Here is a 23,965-nt window from a genome sequence, read left to right on the forward strand (position 1 = left end):
CACCAGATGAGAGCCACTGATGCAGAACACAAACATGAATCGTTTGATGGACGACAGTTTCTAATGTCATATATTTGTTTCAAAGACCTGTTCAGATCTGTGGACCAATCAGAAGAGGCTCAATTCAAAGAGAGGTAAAAAAGACAGAGAGAAACTGAGTCAAGCAACAGAAGAGGAGCGATGGACAATCTTTTCAGACTTTCATGAGATAACACACATTGTCATCAAATTTTCTTTGGTCACAGTCTACAAACAGGACAACAAAAAGATGGTTAGGCTCACTTTAATCTGTCAACTATCAATTTTGGTTTATCTTGTGTAAATTATAGCTTCCTAAATGCTGTTTGGTTATCTTGATCATCTACAGGAGCTGCACTTATCTACCCATGAGGAGGCTCTGTCCTTTGCCAGTCTTGTAGATGGATACTTCAGGCTCACAGTAGATGCACATCATTTCCTGTGCCGAGACGTGGCTCCTGTCTCATTGGAAATGAATCTGCGGGAGGGCTGTCATGGTCCAATCAAGTTAGTGCATGCATATGATTTTTGGGAAAATCTCATGTTTAAAGCAATGCGCAGTTGTTCCAAACACGTATAATGTTCATGCTGCTCTTTTAAAAAGCGCAAAAGCATGCAGTGACCACAAGTTGTTGCGCTTGTTAAAATGTAGACCATACCACTCATGTGCTGTATCGTAAGTTTTCTTGAGCTACTGTATATGACAGCTTTGTGTGAGGAACAGATCAAAATGTAAGTTACAATTCACTGACTATGTTTACATGGACATCAGAAAACAGCTTATTGCGAGAAAGGGACACATTGCGCGAAAGTGGTGTATTGCGAGAAAGTAGCGTTCCCATTTACATGCACTGTATAAGTGGCACTCTCTTTGCTCCTGTATACATGCGACACTGTCAGTAAGCAGCTTTCTCCAAAGCAACATTATTTCCCAGCAACGCTGGTGTAAATAATAAACATGGTAGTCGAGGAAGACTTTGATATTTTATTCCCCGTTGCATCACTTTATTTCCAGATATTCCAGAGGGGTTGCTGTGTGTGTTTTCTTAACTTTCTATCACGACCTGCAGCGGAATTGTGCTGCAATAGTGGGGTTTCCCTCTTACGTAAAACTCTGGGATTCCCCCAAGTAAGGCGTAAGGAAATCTGCTTTCTTGTTTACACGACGTTTCAGAATGCCACTTACTGCAAAAACCCTGGAATAAACCGTTTTCTTAAATGCATTTAAACGTAGTCACTGATAATTTTCCCTCCGCTGTAGCTCTCACATCTCATTTGCACCATCGCATATTCAAACTTGGAGCATTGCGTTGGGTTACGAGATTCGCAAGAGCTTATTGCATTTCAGTCATGACAACTCTCGGAAAGATTTAGAATGTTAATGTGGGCTTGACATACTAATAGGGTATTGGTCTTGGCGGACTAGATCTGCTACGCTGCTGCTGCACGGCAAGAACAGAGACTTGCTGCTGCAAGAACATACAAAGACATACTGAGTTAAGCATGTGGACATGCTGCTGCTGCTGCTCAATTGGACATAAATACAATCTCCTTGTTGCAGATTTAGACCAGTAGAGCTGGGGAGGAGGAGGGTTTCATGCTGCAGTGAAACCAGCTTACTTGCAAACTGGGCAAATTTAAATGTTAGGCAGAGATTTCGCAAGTTGATTGTCTACCTGATTACACCTCAAAGGACCTATTGGCTTGACATATCACATGTGAGCAAGCTGATTGGCTAACAGACTGCAAGTTTAAAGAACTTATCAGCTTGTGCCATTCAGAGTTTATTGCCTGAACTTAATCATTTATTATTATTGACATCAAACTTAGCGTGACGCATCTTCGTGCAACAAGTTTTAATATGCACAAGGGTTAATGATAACGTATTTTACACCATAAAGTCATAACTGTTTAGAATGACCATGCGGTGAGTAAATGATGATAGAAGTTTCATTATTGAGTGAACTAACCCCTAAATTCATATAACATTATGATAAATAGTACTGGATAAATTGCTCAACATGTTTTATCAGCATCTACAACTGTCATATTCCAATAATCTACAATGATAAAATGACAGAGAAAAACATTATTAGAAAGATGATGTTCTGTTGTCTCCTCAGCACTGAATATGCCAACCAGAAGCTCAAACAGGAAGGCTATGAGGAGGGCATGTACCTGCTGCGTTGGAGTGGTCTCGATTTTGATCATATTCTAATGACGGTCATCTGCAAAGAGGTACACCTCAATACTTTTGTTTACCCTCATGACTTTCTTCTGTGGAACACAAAATCAGAAGTTTGAAAAGTTCGTAATTTTCAAGCTACTCTTTTCCGTACAATGAAAATGAACGGCAACGCACGCTGTCAGGCTAAAAAAATGATAAAAAAGCACAGTAAAGTGCTAAAAAAGTAGTTAATATTATTAATTACCATATTATCCACCTTATTTTGCAACGCGGAAGTAAGCAGCGGCTGCATTTCTGGCGAATGTGACAAAGTTTTGCTGGCATATAATATCAGAAAGGTATTAGTGATATGGGCTTATACTGTAAACTATCACACAATCACAGGATGTACAGCAGAATTATGTGCCAATGTCGGATAATTTTCTAACGTCAGCATTTATAGTAAAAGAGTAAGTTAGTCATTCACTTGTTGCTGTGTGTTTTTGTATTGAAGTGACGTTTATAAAATCTGCTTCTTTCTTTACCGAGATTGTGACGATGCATTTTTTCTTGTCACCTGCGTTCATATGTACCTGCATAACCTCCGATGTTGCCTTTATTTATTTTTTTTCAAAGGAGATGTTTCATAAGCCTTGCTGAATGTGAGATCTGCGTGTCTGTTTACTGTGCACCACTAAGAAAGAGAGAATGCTCTCTGACAAGAATAGAGAGTAAAAGGCATTTATTAGTTTGCCAAGATGAAACAGGATGCAGTTTTGGTGCAAAGAAAGTAGAAGCAATATTTTCCCGGCATATTTCTTCTCTCTGCTGGTTGTGTAAAGTTTGTGGAGGCGTGTCAGTGCCTGATTTCATTCAATCTGCCTGTGTAACAGTGTATGATAAAAGGAAGACAAAATGCGATAAACTGTAAAAATATATGCTCTCAAAACCAATGTGACATTTATTGGCAGCCTGTAATATAAAGCAGCATATTGTAGAATTTTTGTATAGCTAAAATAGCTGGAAGTGGCTTATACCGGAAGTGATCCACATTCAAGGTTGATAATGGCGGCACCCAAGTTTTGCTGAAAAATAAGGTGGATAGCTTTTTGTGAGGAACAGACCGACATTTAAGTCATTAGCCGCTTTTCCACTATCGGGCCAGTGTGAGCCAGGGCTATCAACTGGCCAGCTGAGGCCAATAGCCTCGGACCTCGAGCCGCAAGACCAAAATCGATCTGTGTTCCCACCATCGGACCTATAGCCCCGCAGCATTGCCCTAAAACCTGCCCTTAATACATCACAAACCTCGCCCAATTCACAAGCAAAAGCAGAGCTCAGGCATCATGTTATCTAGTTATCTAGAATATCAAGTTTAAATCGAAAGTAAGCATTAGCTAGCTAGGAAGATAAATTAGCGGTAACGACTCGCTGACTGTAACTGCCATGGTGTCCTGAGTGGTCTCTCCACTAACAGTGGGATGTTGTACAAGCACACTGTCTTCTGAATATTCACTAACCGTGGAAAGACATTTTTTTTTGGGCACTGCTTTGTCCATTGTTTGTTTTAAGATTTGTACTGTGCCAGCATTTTTTTATGTATTTTTTTCCCAAACTTGTGCGCTGGATACATATCTTGTCAAGTTCGGTGAAACACTGCTTTGACATTGCACCCGCCTCAATCCCGGTTGGCCTTGTTCGAAACCAGGGGTAATCGGCGGGCAAAAGGCAATTGACCGTTGGCCCAGAGAAAGCTCCGTGGAGGCACGATGAAGCACCGGAAGTGACAGTGGGAATGCAACTAGCCCTGGCACTCACTAGCACGCCCTCATTTGGCCCAGTAGTGGAAACACAGCTATTATTCATCTCAAAACCTTGCCTCTGCTCTAGCTCTCAAATCAATGTTTTTTTATATGTAGGGATACACTTGTAGATTCTGCAATTTAGGAGCAAAAAATCTAAACTAAAGTATTATCTGCATCAACAAAAATTGTCCCTTGTGATTCTAGTGGGATAATTATGGCAAAACCACCAAAACCTTCAAGACCTTTCAGATCGAAGTGAGCACTCAGGGCTTCAAGCTGACTGGGACAGATATTGTGAAGCCCACTGTGAGAGAGCTGATGGACCACCTATCTAGACAGTGTCTCACAACAGATAAAATCAGCCTAAGACTTGAGCGTAGATGCCCACCCCAACCCAGAGGTACCGGACACACAGAACTCCTTCACACTTCTTCAGTTGTACATATCTAGCCTGGGGTTTATAACCCAAAAAAGGATGATGAGCTGATGAAGAGATGTTAGTGCTATAGCAATTGCATCGTGGCTGAATTGAATTAACTAGTGTTGAAAAAAGACCCTTTGCCAAGTGCTACAGATTTACATTTACATTTAGTCATTTAGCAGGTGCTTATGAAGGTAAAATAGTGCCTAAATTATTTGCACGTGCAGAGTAAGATTTGTAAAAGCTTAAATGAAGTTACAAGCGTGATAACATTTTTTGCATGCGCAGAGTAAGATTTGTGAAAGCGTAAATCAAATTGCAAGGGCTCAAATAAATTGCATGCACACAGAACGTTTTGTAAAGGTGTAAATCAATTTGCAAGCATAAGAAAAAATATTAGCAATACTTTAATGCTTTGCATAAGTGTAATTCATGTGTTGTGAATCTGTAATTTCATATTAACACAAAGTAAATGTGGTCTGTATTCTTCTGACTTACTTTTTATTTTTTTGCGCTTACATGTTTTTGCGCCTAAACATGGCCAAAAACATTGCAAACCTGCAAACAGAGATATGCAAGCAAAGAAAGGGTGTCATGAACAACAAAACGGATTGACCACATAGAATCAGTCTGTATGTGTAAAATAAACTACTGCAAACGTGTAAATGACTTGTGTTTGTGGCATAACGTTTTTCCAGAAATAATCTGATATACACTGTTCCTTCTTCCTTTTTGTTGCGCTCCCACTTTTGGCACGAATTTCTCACTGAAAAGAGTTTTGCAAGCATGAGGGGGAAGGCGGGTCTACCTGCTTCTAGTAACCAATCATATGAGGTTTTCCTTGACCAGTTTACTCTGACCTGATTGGTTTAATAACATGACAGACAGCTTCTTCTTCATATGGCTCAGCGTCGTTTCTCTGGGTATCTCTCCTATCTTAAATATTAAACTTAAATATTAATACAGTAACGTTCATTAATTGCAAGAGTAAAGTTGATCTGATACCATTTGTTGATATAAATATGAATCTCAATCTGGTGTTCTAATGTTTCTTCTTGTTCCTGTTTATTATTTTAATTATATTTACTTTTAATTATCATTGGCAAGGCATTTTGATGAATATATGGAATTAGCTGGTATCATAGAACTCATGCTAGAAATAAATAAAATATAAATAAAGTAAGCCATATAAAACGAAACTCTCTGAACAGATAGAAAGATAGAGTTTACTTTTATCATTTTGTTTTCTAGAATGAGTTCTATGATACCAGCAAGTTCCATCCATCCATCCACCCATTTGCCATGCCAATGATAATTCAAAGTAATTAAAAAAAATAAAATAATAATAAACAGCAACAAAACAAACATTTGAACACCAGATTGAGATTTATATCAATAAATCTATACTCTCTCAGCTAAGGAATGTGAATGTATTAATATTTAAGTTTCATATTTAAGATAGGAGAAATACCCAGAGGAACGACACTGAGCCATGTGAAGAAGAAGCTGTCTGTCACATTATTAAACCAATAAGGTCAGAGTAAACTAGTCAAGGAAAACCTCATTTGACAGGATACTAGAAGCAGGTAGACCCGCCTTTCCCCTCGCACTTGCAAAACATTTTTCAGTGAGAAATTCATGCCAGTGAGAAATTCAAGTGTGAGCGCAACAAAAGGGAAGACAGAAATGTATATTGGATTATTTATGAAAAATATTTTCGCCACAAACACAAATAATTTACAATTTGCGATAGTTTATTTTTACACATACAGACTGATTCTACGCAGTCAATCCGTTTTGTTGTTCATGATACCCTTTCTTTGCTTGCATATCACTGTTTGCAGGTTTGCAATACTTTTGGCCATGTTTAGGCGCAAAAACAGTGCCAAAAGTGAAAGCGCGAAAAAAAAGTAAGTCAGAAGAATACAAATCAAATTTACTTTGTGTTAATATGAAATTACAGATTCACAACATATGAATTACACTTAATACTATTACAATACTAAAAGTATTGCTAATAATCTTTTCTTGTGCTTGCAACTTGATTTACTACTTTACAAAACGTTCTGTGCACATGTAAGAAAAATTAAACTTGCAATTTGATTTACGCTTTCACAGGTCTCACTCTGCGCATGAAAATCATTTAGGCACTATTTAACCTTTATAGACACTTTTATCCAAAGCGACTTACAAATGAGAATGAGCAACACCCTACAGATATTAATAATACCTCAAATCAAATGGATTTTAGAAGAAGGGTTTTTGCTTGCCATTACTTTTCTAAGTGATCAAATGTACAGTTTTTGCCTCGCCTGAAGGAGGGACTCAAGCTATACCTAGAGACCAGAATATCACAAAGATTGGTGGGTGGGCTCTTTTGGCCAGTAAGCAACTGACCATCCACAAGACCCTAACAACAACCAAGAACACACTAGCAATGCACTGAAAACCACTCTGAACACGTATACTGTAGTAACACCCTGGCAACCTCTTAGATTTTATTTAGATCTTGGTTTAAAATACACAATATCTTTATATTCTTCATATTTGTTCTGAAATGCATCCATTGACCCCTATGAGTATCATTTCACTCATTGCCATGAAAAGCCTTTAAGAGTAAGATTTTATTTGTTTTTAGTCTAGATTTGTACGCCTCTGATTGTGGCATCTCATCAAGGCAGAAACATGAATAATCTTTCATTCACTCTTTTTCAGAGCCCTCCAACCTTCTCATGGTGACCAGACCAGACTCACCACCCTCTCTGAAGAGTCATCGTGTCTTCCATAGAATCCTCAAAGAGCACATCATCCAGGTTGGACATCTAAACCCTATGTGCTTATTCGCATGATTTGAATTAAATTTCCTTATATGCTGCATGTGTCTCATGTCAGCAGTGGGAGCACCCACCCCCTGCTGCCCCAGTGAACGCTGTTCACTGTAGCGCCGACCCTGCTGTGATGACGCGATACCACATTATTTAGCAGCGTAAATCAAGCAAAGTGTGATGAGGAGGAGGGCGTGGGCGGGCCGTGATGGAGCACGGCCGGCGCTGAATCAGCTGATAAGGGGCAGCCGGAGATGCCTGTTTGAGAGAGAGAGAGAGAGAGAGAGAGAGATGCACGGCCACCTTGTGTGTGTGTCCTTATGTTTTATGTTTGTTGTTTATGTTGGCCATTACACTTTATGTTGACTGTTCAGCCGGTTCCCGCCTCCTCCTTGCCAAACCTTTACTTGTTACACAAAGCTTTTTATATATGCAATTTTTTTTATTATTTTATGCAAATTTATAACATTACACTTTGTAGTATATATTCCTGATACTGCAATGAGGTTTCTAATACAGCTGCTGAGGGAGTGACTGAAAATTTGGCCTCTTTCTTTCTTCTGACTGCTGTAATCCATCGCTCTCTAATTTCTTCTTCTTTTGGAAAGTTGTGAAAGTGTAATAGTGGATTTGTTTTCTTTTGCTGTTGGAGCAAACGGTTAAGCAAAAATTATATTTGCTGTGGTCTCCCATTCATTGCTTTACGGGTTTAGCCTGTTTACATGCACCTGTTCCCAGGCACTATTAGGGTTGCCACTTTAAAGTTGAAAAATATGGAACGCTCTCTCTAGAGTTGTTAAAATTACACCGCAGGCTAAATTTGCAATGAATATCAAGGTTAAATTAATGATCTTGAAAGATTTCACCATTGACGCCATGACGCTGTGACGGCTTTTTTCAGAGAATTTATTTTTAATAAAAGTGTATTTTGTCTTAATGTACTGGCACATTTTTATCACTTGTTATTAATTTGTTAAAAGTCAAAACAAGTGAAAAAACTACTACTAACACTTATGTGGACCGTATGAAACTATCTCATGGGCCGGTGATTTGAGACCCCTGATCTACGCTATCTCTAACCTGTAGACACCTTTTCAGTTCTCTGAAACGGACTCTTAGTTCCCGCAAGAACTCTGAAGAACTCTAAGGAGTGTCAACGTTTCCTTCAGGAACCCCATCATAAGAGAAAAAGGCTTTGAGGCACTTGAATGTATCTTGAAGTACATAAATATGATATTTAAAGGTCCTTTAAAGGGTGTCTAGAGGATCGAGTAACTTTTAATTTTTACAGTGTATGGTCATATGTCTTATGTTGATGTTTGTAATCCAGGAGATACACCTTGGTCAAGGCACTCGCACGAACATCTATGCTGGCAGACTAAAGTTGAAGAATGAGGATGATGGGGGTTTTTCAAGCCCTGATGAGGTGAACGTAGTCCTGAAGGTGCTGGGAGCAGGACACAAGGACATTTCTGTGAGTGGCACCTCCAACCCTTATTCAATGAGTGTATAATTCTGCTGTTGACAGTTTTCTCAGAATATGCTCTACTTCTCTCAGGCCTTCCTGGACACAGTGAGCATGATGCATCAGATATCACATAAACACATGGTTCTGATGTATGGAATGTGTATGCACAGTATGGACAGTAAGTATGCCCGTTCCACAGCGCAAAAAGACAATGTAGCTTATAGGGCTGCACAATTAATCGAAATAAAACCGAAATCACGATATGACCTTGTGCGATTATTAAATCGCAAAGGGCTGCAATTTAATTAATTAAATAAATAGTCTGCTGGCTTCAAAGTTCATTTGTGCTGCTTTGTCCAGTCTATATTAAGTTAGAGGATTATTACAGTGTTTTCAGAGCAGTTCTGTGCTTCACAACTCCTAGAGTAACAGAAGTGCTCAGAGTTTGGTTCCGTTTGCTTATGTGCGCTAAGCGCTTTATTTACACTAAACCGGTGGTAGCAGCATCTCAGTCTTCGCCAGGCACAGGTATCATAATAATAATACCGAATACAAGATGGGATATAATCCAAACATCTTTATTAAATGATTGCTGAGAAAACAGAATTAACAGTAGCACCTGTAGAGTCCAGAAACGTTCATCTATTTTCCAGTAATTTGTTTACGAGAGAGCGTGTCGCCCTTATTACGCCAGGTTCACACATCCTCCGTGAGCGGGGTATGAGCGGCACGTTTTTGTTTCGCAACCCATATTAACAGATGACACTGTTTACGCTGCAAGCTTGAGTCGCGAGGTGACGCATCCCAGAAACGTCCCAGATGCAGCAGTGAGTGGAAAGTTTTGGCGTTGAGCCTATTTTTGCCAAAAATAATCAGGAGATTATAAAAAATCCAAAAAACACCCAAAGCAAATGAAAATGATTTAAGCCAAACCTACAGTACACTACAATCTGCGTACAAACAAACACAAATTAACTAAAAATAATGAATAAATAAACTGCATTGCTTTTGCCTGTTTATGTATAGGGATGTATGGGCTTTGCTACATTAACCGATCACGAGTTTGCTGATAGGGTACAACGGGGCGAAAGGCACCCCTTAAGGAAATGTTGCTTTTTATTTATTTTAATTGAATATTGATGGATCAACATCATTTGTGTGAAAAGAAATAACAATAGAAGGTGGTTTCGATTAAAATTCAGTAAAAAAAAAAAAAAAAAAAAATAGGTGGTGAGGGAGACTTTTAGCCCAATCGTGGGGGTAAAAAGTGATATCGTGTAGATACGGGGGCAATAGTTATAGGGCACAATTTGTCAACTAATGCAAATAATTTTGAGATGATTATTTGAGTAACAAATTAAGATGATGCTTACTCAAAATAACTACTTCAGAAAAAGTCAACCATTTCCTGTTAATTTCGAACACATTTGGCATTTTATTACATCTCAAGTATTCTATAAACAAACTAATCTCTATTATGATTGGATGAGTCAATGTGAGCCCACTTTGAACATTTTTCACAACAAATCAATGAAACAATGTGTTTAATAGGGGCCTTAAGTCCCTGCAACAGGAGGGCTTTTTACCCCAAATACTTTCCTTACACTGAAAATAATAAAGTATTTTGTCTCAAAAGAAATGTGTTAATTTCAGGGATTTTCATTAGCTACATAAAATTGCAACATTTAAAAAAATAAAAAAAAATAGATCAAATTGCCTCAAAATCAACCTTTAGACATTTTGCAGTGCATAGTGACAGTTGTTTAGGAAAGTGCCGTGATAGTTTTTGTTGCTATGTAGTGTTTTGGGAGAAAATAAAATCAATGGAGCCTTTTACCCCGTGGAGCCTTTAGCCCCGTTGTATCCTAAACATAAACAAATGCACATGACATGATTGCCATTTTGTTGAAGCAAAAATTTTCAACAATGGACGAGACCCGACTGATTGTGGAGGTAAAAAATACAAAGTGCTATACAACCTTCAGCATTTATTATAGAAGGATTTATTAGCAAAGGAAAAGGTGTGGGATACAGTAGCTTCAGCAGATTTGTGCAGACATAGCAGAAGTTAATGTTTTAATTTAGAGTATGCCTTCATGTTTTACAATATAGTCTACATAACACTTTTTTTTTTCAGGTGTTTAAAAAAAAATGCTGTTATTTGAATGTTATTACTTATTTAATAATTTTTGGGCTGTCAGGCTTTTTTTTTTTTATAAATGCAGAAGATTAAGGACCAAGTGCTGTGTGGGCTGGTGTATATCTGTAGATAAGTTATCATTGTGGTGTAAATGTTGTCCTCCTACTCATATACAAACAATTTAATGAAGACCAAATTGTTATAGTAGCCTAGTCAATTACCCCCTCTCAAAAAAATACGTTATGGCCTTATTAAAGAAAATGTCCTGGTTACTTGCGAATTAGCAGAAGATATACGTTGCATGGGGTTACCTATGGGGAACCACCACACGCGGAGCACCTACCCCAATACAGGGCTTAGTTAGCACGTGTACTGAGCCAGCAGCGAGTTTCTCCGCAAACTCGTCTGCCACAGGGCTCGGAGGAAATCAACCAGGGAACACAGTTTTTGAACACTACTGGGAGTCAACAGCGCACGTCTTCAGCTCAGGGGAGGTGAAAGGCGCTATGCGCAAGTGATACACCCAGCCAGCTGTCCCGGACTTACCTGCTTGTGCGTGCCACTACACGGGACGAAACTGGTTCCACCCGGAGATTGTAGAACCTCGCAAGGTGTTGGGTGTTGCCCAGCCCGCTGCTCTGCAAATGTCTGTTAGAGAGGTGCCACTGGTCAAAGCCCAGGAGGCTGCTACACCCCTGGTAGAATGGGCCCGTAGCCCTACCGGGGGCGGCACGTCCTGGGTGTGATATGCCATAGTTATGGCGTCAGTGAGCCAGTGGGCGATCCTCTGCTTGGAGACAGTGCTTCCTTTCCGCTGTCCACCAAAGCAGACAAAGAGCTGCTCAGAGACTCTAAAGCTCTGCGTGCGATCCAAATAGATGCGTAAAGTGCGCACTGGACACAGCAACGTCAGGGCTGGGTCTGCCTCCTCCCCCAGTGAGCCTACTTGCACAGACCCTGTGCAAGGTCAGGGAGGACGAGGAGCAGGTCTTCCTGGTAGCACCCTACTGGCCCACCCAGACGTGGTTCTCGGACCTCACGCTCCTCGCAACAGCCCCCCCCCCCCGGCAAATTCCTCCTCCTGGGGCAGCGCTTGCAGGTTCACCACCTGGTCCCTAAAAGGGGTCATGGGAACCTTGGGCACATAGCCCAGTCGGGGTCTCAGGATCACGTGAGAGTAGCCCGGACCGAACTCCAGGCACGTTTCGCTGACAGAGAACGCTTGCAGGTCTTCTACCCTCTTGATGGAAGTGAGCGCAGTCAGGAGGGCAGTCTTCAAAGAGAGTGCCTTAAGCTCGGCTGACTGCAAGGGCTCAAAGGGGGCTCTCTGTAGACCCTGAAGAACTACAGAGAGGTCCCATGAGGGAACGAGGCGCGGTCTGAAGAGATTCAACCTCCTGGCGCCTCTCAGGAACCTGATGATCAGGTCGTGCTTCCCTAAGGACTTACCGTCCACTGTGTCGTGGTGTGCCGCTATAGCGGCTACATACACCTTCAAGGTGGAGGGGGACAGCCGCCCTTCCAACCTCTCCTGCAGGAAGGAAAGCACCAATCTGACTGTGCATCTCTGGGGGTCTTCACGTCGGGAAGAACACCACTTAGCGAACAGATGCCACTTCAAGGCATACAGGTGCCTCGTAGAGGGAGCCCTAGCCTGAGTGATCGTATGTACCACCACCAGGTGTTAGACGGCTTAAGTCTTCTGCGTCCTGTCCAGGGGCCAGACATGGAGACTCCAGAGATCTGGTCACGGGTGCCAGATGGTGCCCCGTCCCTGAGAAAGAAGGTCCTTCCTCAGGGGAATTTGCCAGGGGGGGGCTGTCGCGAGGAGCGTGAGGTCCGAGAACCATGTCTGGGTGGGCCAGTAGGGTGCTACCAGGACGACCTGCTCCTCGTCCTCCCTGACCTTGCACAGGGTCTATGCAAGTAGGCTCACTGGGGGAAAGTCCAGGGGGCCAGCTGTGTGCCATCGCGTCTATACCGAGAGGTGCCTCGGTCAGGGCGTACCAGAGCGGGCAGTGGGAGGATTCTTGGGAGGCGAACAGGTCTACCTGTGCCAGCTCGAATCGACTCCAAATCAGCTGGACCACCTGAGGGTGGAGTCTCCACTCTCCCCTGAGGGTAACCTGCCATGACAGCGTGTCCGCTGCAGTGTTGAGGTCGCCCGGGTTGTGAGTGGCTTGCAGTGACTTGAGGTGCTGCTGACTCCAGAGGAGGAGATGGCGGGTGAGTTGTGACATACAACGGGAGCGCAGACTGCCTTGACGGTTGACATATGCTACCGTTGCCGTGTTGTCTGTCCGAACTAACACGTGCTTGCCCTGGATCAACGGCCGGAACCTCCGCAGGGCGAGCAGAATTGCCAGCAACTCAAGGCAGTTGATGTGCCAACGCAGCCGCGGGCCCATGCATAAGCCGGCGGCTGCGTGCCCATTGCATACAGCGCCCCAGCCCGTTTTGGAGGCATCTGTCGTAACCACAATGCGCCTGGAGACCTGCTGTAGGGGAACGCCTGCCAGTAGAAACGTGAGGTCGGTCCAAGGCTGAAGAGGCGGTGACAGATCGGCGTGAGGGCCACGCGATGTGTCCCGCGGCGCCATGCCCATCTTGGGACTCAAGTCTGAAGCCAGTGCTGAAGCGGTCTCATATGCATCAACCCAAGTGGAGTGGCCACCGCTGAGGATGCCATATGCCCCAGGAGCCTCTGAAAGATTTTCAGTGGACCCGCTGTTTTCTGTCTGAATGCCTTCAAACAGGTCAGCACCGACTATGTGCGCTCGTTCATGAGGTGCGCCGTCAACGAGACTGAGAAAAGAGATGCTCTGATCCGGGAGGAGCTTGCTCTTTCCCCAGTTGACCCGAAGCCCTAGTCGGCTGAGGTGCGAGAGCACCAGGTCCCTGTGTGCACACAACACATCCGAGAGTGAGCTAGGATTAGCCAATCGTCGAGATAGTTGAGGATGCGAATGCTCACTTCCCTTAGTGGGGCAAGGGCTGCCTCTGCGACCTTCGTGAAGACGCGAGGGGACAAGGACAGACCGAAAGGGAGGACCTTGTACTGATACGCCCGACCCTCGAATGCAAACCGCAGGAAGGGTCTGTGTCGAGGTAGAATCGAGACATGGAAGTACACGTCCTAAAGGTCTACCGCCGTGAACCAATCTTGATGCCGGACGCTCGCTAGAGTGCGTCTTTGCGTCAGCATCTTGAATGGGAGTCTGTGTAAAGCCCGGTTCGGTACTCGCAGGTCCAAGATTGGCCGCAACCCACCACCTTTTTTCGGTACAATGAAGTAGGGGCTGTAAAACTCCTTTATCTCGGCCAGAGGGACAATCTCATCGGACGTACCGGTGGGTGGGGCCTCGTGGCGGTGCGGAGCCTGAGGTGCCACACCGTGTCATGGCTGTGCTGAGTTCAGGGACATCGAAGTACTTACCTGGCTCCTTGTGACCACCCCCAGAACAGCCTGGGACAGGGGTGGAAGAGGCGTGTCCTCGTGATCTGTGGAGACTGTTACATCGGGGCGGATTTGTGCCACAGCTGGGCACTCAGGGGCGGGTTGACCGCCGCTGGAGCGCCAAACCTGCCTAAATGGAGTGGTGGACATTGGTCATGATGATGGCCGTGCACACCGGGTATGTGACCCAGGGAACAAGGAAACCGCTCTTGCTGACCTCTTGGGTACCGCAGCCACTTGCAGCGCAATTAAATGCAAAGGTAACAAAAGATTTTCCTCCCGGCCCTCCACCGGGGGATGGAGTGGTCTGCTTACCAGCTCCAGAGCAGCAGGTTTCATTGTCTCAGGGGCGCTACGAAGCCTTTCGCGGGTTCTTGGTGGCCGCGAGACGGGTGGCGTCTGCTTCCTGCGGTGGGCTTCATGCCAGGGCTGGGCCACAGGGGTGGGCTGCGGCGAAGCCGGTGCAGTCACCGCAGGGGGACGCCCTTGGCGACGAGCAGACAGGGTGCGGGATCTTGAGCCGTGCCGGGGCAGGATGTGCCGGATAACCTCCATCTGCTGCTTCACCACTGAGAACTGCTGGGCAAAGTACTCGACGGTGTCGCTGGACTGGCCAACCTGGGAAATGGGGTCAACAAGGAACCGTGCCTTGTCGGCCTCTCCCATCTTGACCAGGTTGAGCCAAAGTTGGCGCTCCTGGACCACCAAGGTGGACATCGCACGCCCGAGAGACCACGCCGTGACCTTCGTCGCCTGGAGAGCGAGGTCGGTCGCCGAGCGCAGCTCCTGCATCAATCCCGGGGCAGAACTACCCTCATACAGTTCCTTTAGCGCCTTGGCTTGGTGGACTTGCAGGAGAGCCATGGCATGCAGGGCAGAGGCGGCTTGTCCAGCGGCACTGTAGGCTTTAGCCGTCAGGGACGACGTAAACCTACAGGCCTTGGACGGGAGCTTTGGGCACCCGTGCCAGGTGGCGGCGCTCTGCGGGCATAGGTGCACCGCGAGCGCCTTATCCACCGGGGGGATTGCCGAATAGCCCTTGGGCGCCCCACCATCGAGGGTAGTGAGGACAGGGAAGCTGAAAGATCGGGACCGGGCAGTAAAAGGTGCCTCCCACAACCTTGTCAGCTCTTCATGCACTTCCAGGAAGAAAGGAACGGGGGCGGGGCGTGGCTCTGAGCGGCGCCGCGAGCCCAGGAACCAATCATTGAGCCACGAGGGTTCAGGGGAGAGCGGAGGGTTCCACTCTAGCCCAACGCTCGCGGCTGCCCGGGAAAGCATGTCCGTCATCTCCGCGTCAGCCTGTGACTGGGCGACCGCACCCGAAGGGAGGAGCCCAGTTGAGGCTTCCACGTCCGACTGGACGAGCTTGCTCTCCGATGCTGCGCTCGAGAGCTCATCACCTTCGCGGGCTCCGAATAAGAGGTCGAACTCGCCGTGAGACGAGCCAGTGGACTCATCCGGAAGTCCGATCGGGGCAGACGAGCGTGCTGGGGAATGGGAGGTCCGTGGGGGGATACCCGGCGGAGGTGGTCCCATTGGGGAACGAAGGTAAGCCGCGACCGCATCGTTGCGATGGACATGTTCTCGCAATGAGTACATTAACCATCCACGAACGCTGTCTCCTTGTGAGCAGCGCCCAGACACGAAAGACAGTGATCGTGGCCGTAAGAGGGCGAGAGATAACGAGCACATCCAGGAATAACACACAAACGGAAAGGCATCTTTAAAAAGACGTTCCGTGTGTGCCGCTCTTTTAGAGAAATATACTCTTTTAGAGAAATATACTCTTTTATTTCTGCCGAAGCACCCGGGGGCGTTCTCTGCAGGTCACCAGTGCAAAGGGAAGAAGCCGCTGAAATGCGCTGTCAGATCCAGCAGAGGTGAATGAACAGCCGTGGGAATTCAGCTCAGTGAGCATCGACTGTTCGGCTCCAAAGCGAAAATCTGAATGAGTGGTTGCATACCAGCTCCTTTTATACCCGTATGTCTGGGGGAGTGGTATGCAAATACCACTTGCCAATTTTCATTGGCCTTTTATCAAAGACCAGAGGTGTCTCAGGCTCCCAAGAGTGATCTCTAGTGTCACTACATCGACACAACGTCGTGTGAGTGACAGATAGGGAATGTTTGGTGTAGGAACCCAGAGATAACTTTATTTTCTGCACAGAGCTGTGTATCGTAGAAGAGACTGGGCCAATGTGAAAGCCCAACCTGACCACGCTGCTCACGCTCCGCTCACGTCTCGCTCACGCCCCGCTCACGGAGGATGTATGAACCCAGCGTTACACTCCCAGCGGCAACAAGTGAAAGCTATATTTGACAACAAAAACTAGGCAACAACTATGGTATTACCAACAGAGAAATTCAGTTAATGGTGACATTGAGCAGAAAGCTTGCATATAACTAGTTTTGACAGAGCTGCTGATAAAAAATTAAATGATCAGCATCGGACAATTAGATGAAAAGAAAATTGGAGATCGGTGTCAGATGTTAAAATCCTGATTGGAGCATCCATAATATTCAAGTTGACTGGGTGTCAAAAACTAATGATGATGATAAGTGGGCTGAGACCCTATCACAAAATGGACAAAAACAGGTACACGGTGGATGGGTACAATTTGAACATGAAGACGACAGGGGTTTTTTCTTTGTTTCACTGTTTATATATTTATTTGTTTGTTTGTTTGTTGGTGAATTTAAAAAAAATTCTCAGTTTGGTTCTTTTTAAGAGGACTCAAGTGTGAAAACCCCAGTAGCCTTTTGGCAGTTGAACATATGAAATATATATATATATATATATATATATATATATATATATATATATATGTATATGTATATACGTATATATATTTATATATATATATAAAATCATAATCGCAGTTCAAATCGCAATATTTTTCAAAATAATCGCAATATGAGTTTTTGTCCAAATCGTGCAGCCCTAGTTGCTTCCAATGTTAGTATTTGTACAGTAACATATTTTCTGTGTAAATTGTTTATTTATTGTTACGTTACATTTACATTGCTTATCAGTATTTTTACCATTAAGGATTTTATGAGCTCAGCATTGCTTGATATTTAAATATAAAAAAAGAATAATAGTTCAGTCGTGATAACTCGGAAAGATTTAGCATGTTAAAGTTGGTATGACATATTGATAGGATATTGATCTTGGCAGACTAGATCTGCTAACGCTGCTGCTGCTGCTGCCTCAGAGCAAGTACGGAAACTTGCTACTTCTAGAAAATACACATACATACCGAGTTACTATGTGGACATGCTGCTGCTGCTGAACAGTTAGACAGAACGCAAGACATGCTGCACAAATAGACATTACAAACAATCCCCATGTAGCAGATTTAGACACTGAGTCATTTAAGTGTTAGACAATGAGAGAGAAATGCAGGTTGATTGGCTAAACGATTAAAATTCAAAGGACCAATCAGCTTACACCATGCCAGCCGATTGGCTTAACATGTCACATGTGAGCGAGCTGACTGGCTAACAGATAACAAGTCAAAGAACATATCAGCTTGCTCAACAAAGTGTTGCATGGCTGAAATTTGGTCATTTCGGATTTAAATGCGTAGTCTGAACCGTGAATCATCTAATTGTTCTATTGCTCCTTTCATTCTCTTCCCAATTATTTCCTGTTGCCTCTCTTCTGTTCTATCAATAAAAATGGTAAAAGTATAAATTATAATGTTTAAAAAATCATGATGTGACATAAATTCCAAACAAGGCAAAACAACAGACGACACGCAAAAGAAAAACTAGATGACGAGGCTAGATAAAAAGAAGCGAAATCCAAACTGGTCGGGTTACAGAAACACCAACAACGAGAAAAAAGTGGAATAAATAAACTAAATTGGCTCAGGCGTGAAATATGACAAAAAAAATTGACAAGGACAGGGAAACGTTCAAAGCCTTTTTTATAATGAAACACAAGAAGAATTAATTTCTGTTTAAATCGTGGGTAAAAATATTCCTTGTTCAATTCAATGGGACAGTTTAATTAGTAATGGATTTATGTATGATTCACCCGGAAATTCGTTCTGCTGGTGTTTCATGAAGAGGTTGTGAGGTTGTTACAATTGACTGTTATGAACTGATTTTTAAGACGAAGTGTTATTCAACTGTATCTCACAGCATAGAAAGGACATTCAACTTCGGGATGGGAGTATTTTAGTAGTTACTTTTTAACAGACCTGCAGATGATCTGATGTTGTCATTGTTGTTCTGTTAGTTATTATGGTGGAGGAGTTTGTACAGCACGGACCTCTGGACCTGTACATGAGGAGTCATCGCTCTGATCTCACGCCATCCTGGAAGTTCCACGTTGCAGAGCAGCTTGCCAGTGTCCTCAGTTATTTGGTACGACATTTAAGGTCGAACTTAAAATTTGCAACTTTTATGAAAATATTGACCTGTAAGATCACTGTACAGTAATTATTATGGGATCACAACCATCTATCTATGATGTAACATCTACATTTTAAAGTTCATGATCTGATGTCCTACTTAACTCATAGAGATCTAATTAATCATACAAGTTGCAAGTACATATCTCACAATACATAGTATCTGATGTTTGGGTTTATAAAATAGTATTCTGTCTTATTTCCTCTCATTCAGGAGGATAAGAAGCTCGTCCATGGCTATGTGTGTGCTAAGAACGTTCTTTTGAAGCGTGATGGTTTGGAAGGAGTGGCTGGACCTTTCATTAAACTAAGTGATCCTGGAGTGCCCATCACTGTGCTCCTTAGAGCAGGTAACACACTCATAAACACTCACAAAGAGTAGGCAGGTGTCGTTTTTTTAAACGTTTTTACAAAAAGTACCATTATTTATATTTTAAACTAAATTAAATATGATATTTCAAATCTGAAATCTGAAATTGGTCATGATTCGATTTGATTCCATTCAGTTATTTTGGTGCAACTCATAATTATTAAAAAAAAATATACAGTATACACAATAAATGTAAATGGAGGGACAATTTACTCTGCATTAAGGATTAACTTTTTATCTCCATTGTTCTATCAAACATGGATTTTACAATTGAAAATAGGTGATAAATTACATTAGGTATTATTGTAGCATATATTCAACTTTTAAAGGAGTATTCCGGGTTCAATGCAAGTTAAGCTGAATCGACAGCATTTGTAGCATAATGTTGATTACCACAAAAATGTATTTCGACTCATCCCTCATTTTCTTTAAAAAAGGAAAAATCTGGTTTACAGTGAGGCACTTACAATGGAAGTGAATGGGGTCCAATTGGTAAATGTTAAAATACTCGCAGTTTCAAAAGTATTGCCACAAGACATAAACAATATGTGTGTTAACATGATTTTAGTGTGATAAAATCACTTTCTAACCTTTTCTGTGTAAATTTATATTCAGTATTACAACTTCATTGCCATGACAATATAATGTCAACAACCCCTAAAACGACTGTAAAAATGACTATGTAAACAATGTTACAGCTCAAATGGTAACACTTTACAATAAGGTTCCATTCGTTAACATTAGTTTATGCATTAGGTATCATGAACAAACCATTAACAATATATTTTTAACATTTATTCATCTTTGTTAATGTTAGTTAATAAAAATACAATTGTCCATTGTTAGTTCGTGTTAGTTCATAGTGCATTAACTAATGTTAACAAATATAACTTCATTTTAAAACTGTATTAGTATATGTTGGAGTTAACATTAACTAAGATTAATAAATGCTTAATACGTTTTGTTCATTGTTAGTTAACTAATGTTGTTAATTAATGTTAACACATGGAACCTTATTGTAAAATGTTACCGCTCAAATAATACACAAGTTTTAACAGTAGAATTAATGTAAGTGCTTTTATAAAATTATAAGGTTCACATTTATGTCTTTAAACCCTCCAAAAATTGTCCCCATTCACTTCCATTGTAAGTGCCTCACTGTAACAAACTAACAATTTTTGCTTTTTTAAAGAAAAGGAGGGATTAGTCGAAATTAATTTTTGTGGTAATCAACATTATGCCACAAATGCTGTCGATTGAGCTTAACTTGTATTGAACCCGGGATATTCCTTTAAACTCTATTAGTGCCCGACCGATATATTGGTCGGCCGATATTAGCCTTTCGCCGATATATCGGTATCGGCGTATATTTTACCGATATGCGCCGATATGAAAACTTTTTTTCCGAATATATAATGCAGAAAACAATGCTTTAGAATTGGTGTCATAGCGTAGTTTGTCCAGCAGAGCGTGCTCCGACTCTTTACAGAGCTGACTCTGAACTGACGGTGGCTCTGACAGGGCGGAGTTAAACTGTGTGGATTTGAGCGATCTCTTCTCCTTAAATTGCCAACTAGTTTGTGAAATACATTCTGGAAAGTTAATAAAAAATTACCCCATCATTTTATATAACTAGTATAACGTTAACCCTGTCCCTGACAACCATGTCACTCATGTTTAACACATCTGTTTGCTGTTGGCCAGCTATAGTTTGTCAGTGCAGTAAGTAATGTAACAGATTGAAAGGTAAACATCAGAGCATCTTTTTGCAGCTCAGTAGACAACGGTGCGATGGTGGATTGTGTCTGTTGAGTGTTGATTTCACACTATGCTGTTACCTAGTTGGTGAGATGCAATGCTGGAAAGTAAATAAAATCCATCTTTTACTCTCCGTGACAATGAGCTTACAGCTAACTAGCTAATCACGTAGCTACTTTCATAGTTGTCAGCTGAGTGGAAGCTAATGTGTAAACATGTTTTCACCAAAATGTTTTGTTCAGGATTCACAGTTTGGTACCCCCTTCAACTGAACAATTCCAGTTGTTGCATTTATAAAATGTCATATATAAAAGTCTGGTTTTCCAGACATTAAAATAGGTTACATAATAAAAGTAGATTTAATAAATAGTATATTTGCCCTGTGTAAATAGTAATATATAGGAACTGTATCTAAAATAAATGAGGGGTGATAAATAAATACTAATACAACAGGCTGGAAAATAGACATTTATTCATTTTAATATCCTATATATTCTATTTTGAATGTGTTGAAACTTGACACCGGGCGATGCACCATGAAAACTGTACCGTTAGAACGGTTTCATGCTGAAGAGCCGCTTAAAAGTAAAAAAAATGTTCTCTCTCTCGTAAATGTAAATGAGTGTAAATGCCAACACCATCATATATGTCAAATGGACTGAAGCCTGTCAACCAAAACATGAGCTCATTGATGTCAGTAACTGAGTCTGCTTTTTTATTCCATCAGTTACTCCTGGTCGGAGGCTGCTGTATATATTTAGCTTATACGTAGGGTTACGTCCTACTTAAGTGTAATGGTGCAACGCTTAAATATTTAGTAGAGTGTATATTGTGACTTAGTGCCCATTTGTGCCACAACTAGGCTAAGTTGTAACGTACGTATAGCTGGTGCAACCGGACCCTGATGTTAATTTAGCTATTTATTTTATTTTAATTTATTTTTTATTTAAATGGTCAGCATTTTACTGATATTAAACAGTTCTGATGTTTATTTAGCTATTTATTTTATTTTATTCTTTATTTAAATGGTCAGCATTTGACTGATACTAAACAGTAATACTGATGTTTATTTAGCTATTTATTTTATTTTGATATATTCTTTATTTTAATGGTCAGCCATTGACACTAAACAGTACTGATGTTTATTTAGCTATTTATATTATTTTTATTTATTCTTTATTTTAATGGCCAGCCATTGACACTAAACAGTACTGTTGTTTATTTAGCTATTTATATAATTTTTATTTATTCTTTATTTTAATGGTCAGCATTTGACTGTTACTAAACATACAGTACTAATTTTTTATTTTATTTTATTTATTTTAATTATTCTTTATTTAAATGATCAGCAGTTGACTTATACTAACAGTACTGATGTTTATTTAGCTATTTATTGTATTTTTATTCTTTATTTAAATGGTCAGCAATTGACTGATACTAAACATACAGTACTGATTTGTATTTTATTTTATTTATTCTTTATTTTAATGGTCAGCAATTGACTTATACTAACAGTACTGATGTTTATTAAGCTATTTATTGCATTTTTATTTATTCTTTATTTTCTCAGTGTTCATTTCTAGAATTGGTTGACAATGTATAATAATAATGTCAAATGTTCTTTGATAAAATTATTTGTTTAAGAAAGCAGCCTTCTGAGTACCTTTGCATAGTCATATGGGTGCAAAATTGGTGCACAATCCACATAGAAAAGGTCTGTTTTCATTCCAGCTCAAAAATTATCTATATCGGTCACCATATCGGTAATCAGTGAATTTTCCCCCTCTAAAATCTGTATCAGTATTGGTCTCAAAAATCCCATATCAGTCGGGCTCTACTCTGAATGTATTTGATGCATTGAATTTTCAGTTATCAGATAAGTACATTTTTACACCCCTAGTTGTAACATGCAATAAATGTTGTCAGCCATTTCTATTCCATTCTCATTTTGCACTGCTTACACCCATCATTGTGCCTGTGAACAGAGTGTATTGACAGGATCCCCTGGATTGCCCCAGAGTGTGTAAATAACATCACAGCGCTAAACATTGCTGCAGACAAGTGGGGCTTTGGAACCACACTGTGGGAGATCTGCTACAATGGAGAGGTGCCGCTGCGTGACAAGAAACTCTCAGAGGTGCTTAGCTCTTCCTGTATAACCCTTCTGCTACATCACTACATTTGTACTTGACCAAAGAAGAAATTGTTGTATTGATATAGAAAGCCCTCCAAACATAATATAATTAGTTTCAGATGAGAAATTGTTTTATGAAAAATTTCTGTGTGTGCTCTTAGAAAGAGCGATTCTACGAGGTGTGTGGTACACTCGTCACTCCCAGCATCAGTGAACTGGCAGATCTGATTTCCCAGTGCATGAACTATGATCCCAGAAAGAGACCGTTCTTCCGAGCCATAGTGAGAGAGCTGGACCATATCAAAGAGCAGCGAGAGCAGGGTATCCATTTTATACAGATTTATTTAGTAAAAAGTAGACATTTCATTTGTAGTCATTAAGTTTACTTACTATAAGGACGAATCTCATAAAAACTAGCAGGAAATGTACAGGTCATATTTTACACCCAAATTAATCCTTTTTAGGACCATTATGACTTAAATTATTTTCATGAAGATTAAGCACATTTAAACCCTTCTCCCTTAATTATCAGTAACGTACTGTAATGCAAAACAAAAAATTATATATTATTTAAATTATAAAGTACAATTGTAAAAAATAATTGTAAGTATAGATCATGGCAGTGTTTTTTTTTAAAGTTTTTTTTATTACATTTCTGCTGTATACATTGTTTGGAAAGGATGATTGTCTTCATGTTTTACAGTAATAAGAATGAGATTTGGGCAGTGAAATATGCCCTTAAACTTTACCATTCAAATCAGACACTTCTGTTAACATAATTCCTTCATGTTTTACCTACAGAACTTCCCATTTTATCAGGAGTAATTCCTCCACAGGAGACTGATCCCGCAGATTTCAAGAGGAGATTCCTCAAGAAAATTCGGAAACTCGGAGAGGTACTGGACTTCTCTAGGTCTATGATTGTCATGTACTGTTATACTTCCCTGGTCAATAATCCTAAAGGAATGTATACAGGAT

General features: G+C 41.4%; 1 protein-coding gene across 2 annotated transcripts in view; it reads left to right on the top strand.

Annotated features, from left to right (window-relative positions):
* LOC127442466 (tyrosine-protein kinase JAK1-like) overlaps positions 1–23,965 on the top strand; it is a 49,908-nt gene that overhangs the window by 17,470 nt on the left and 8,473 nt on the right. For both annotated transcript variants that reach the window (XM_051700517.1, XM_051700518.1), the window contains 12 exons: positions 86–271; positions 368–525; positions 2,142–2,256; positions 4,195–4,390; positions 7,127–7,224; positions 8,567–8,710; positions 8,795–8,882; positions 18,551–18,678; positions 18,940–19,075; positions 22,839–22,990; positions 23,149–23,308; positions 23,789–23,883. In XM_051700517.1, the coding sequence (XP_051556477.1) occupies positions 86–271; positions 368–525; positions 2,142–2,256; positions 4,195–4,390; positions 7,127–7,224; positions 8,567–8,710; positions 8,795–8,882; positions 18,551–18,678; positions 18,940–19,075; positions 22,839–22,990; positions 23,149–23,308; positions 23,789–23,883 (1,656 nt within the window). The remainder of the gene's footprint in view (positions 1–85; positions 272–367; positions 526–2,141; positions 2,257–4,194; positions 4,391–7,126; positions 7,225–8,566; positions 8,711–8,794; positions 8,883–18,550; positions 18,679–18,939; positions 19,076–22,838; positions 22,991–23,148; positions 23,309–23,788; positions 23,884–23,965) is intronic.

Source organism: Myxocyprinus asiaticus, chromosome 6 (genome assembly GCF_019703515.2).
Source record: "Myxocyprinus asiaticus isolate MX2 ecotype Aquarium Trade chromosome 6, UBuf_Myxa_2, whole genome shotgun sequence".
Classification (NCBI taxonomy): Eukaryota; Metazoa; Chordata; class Actinopteri; order Cypriniformes; family Catostomidae; genus Myxocyprinus; species Myxocyprinus asiaticus.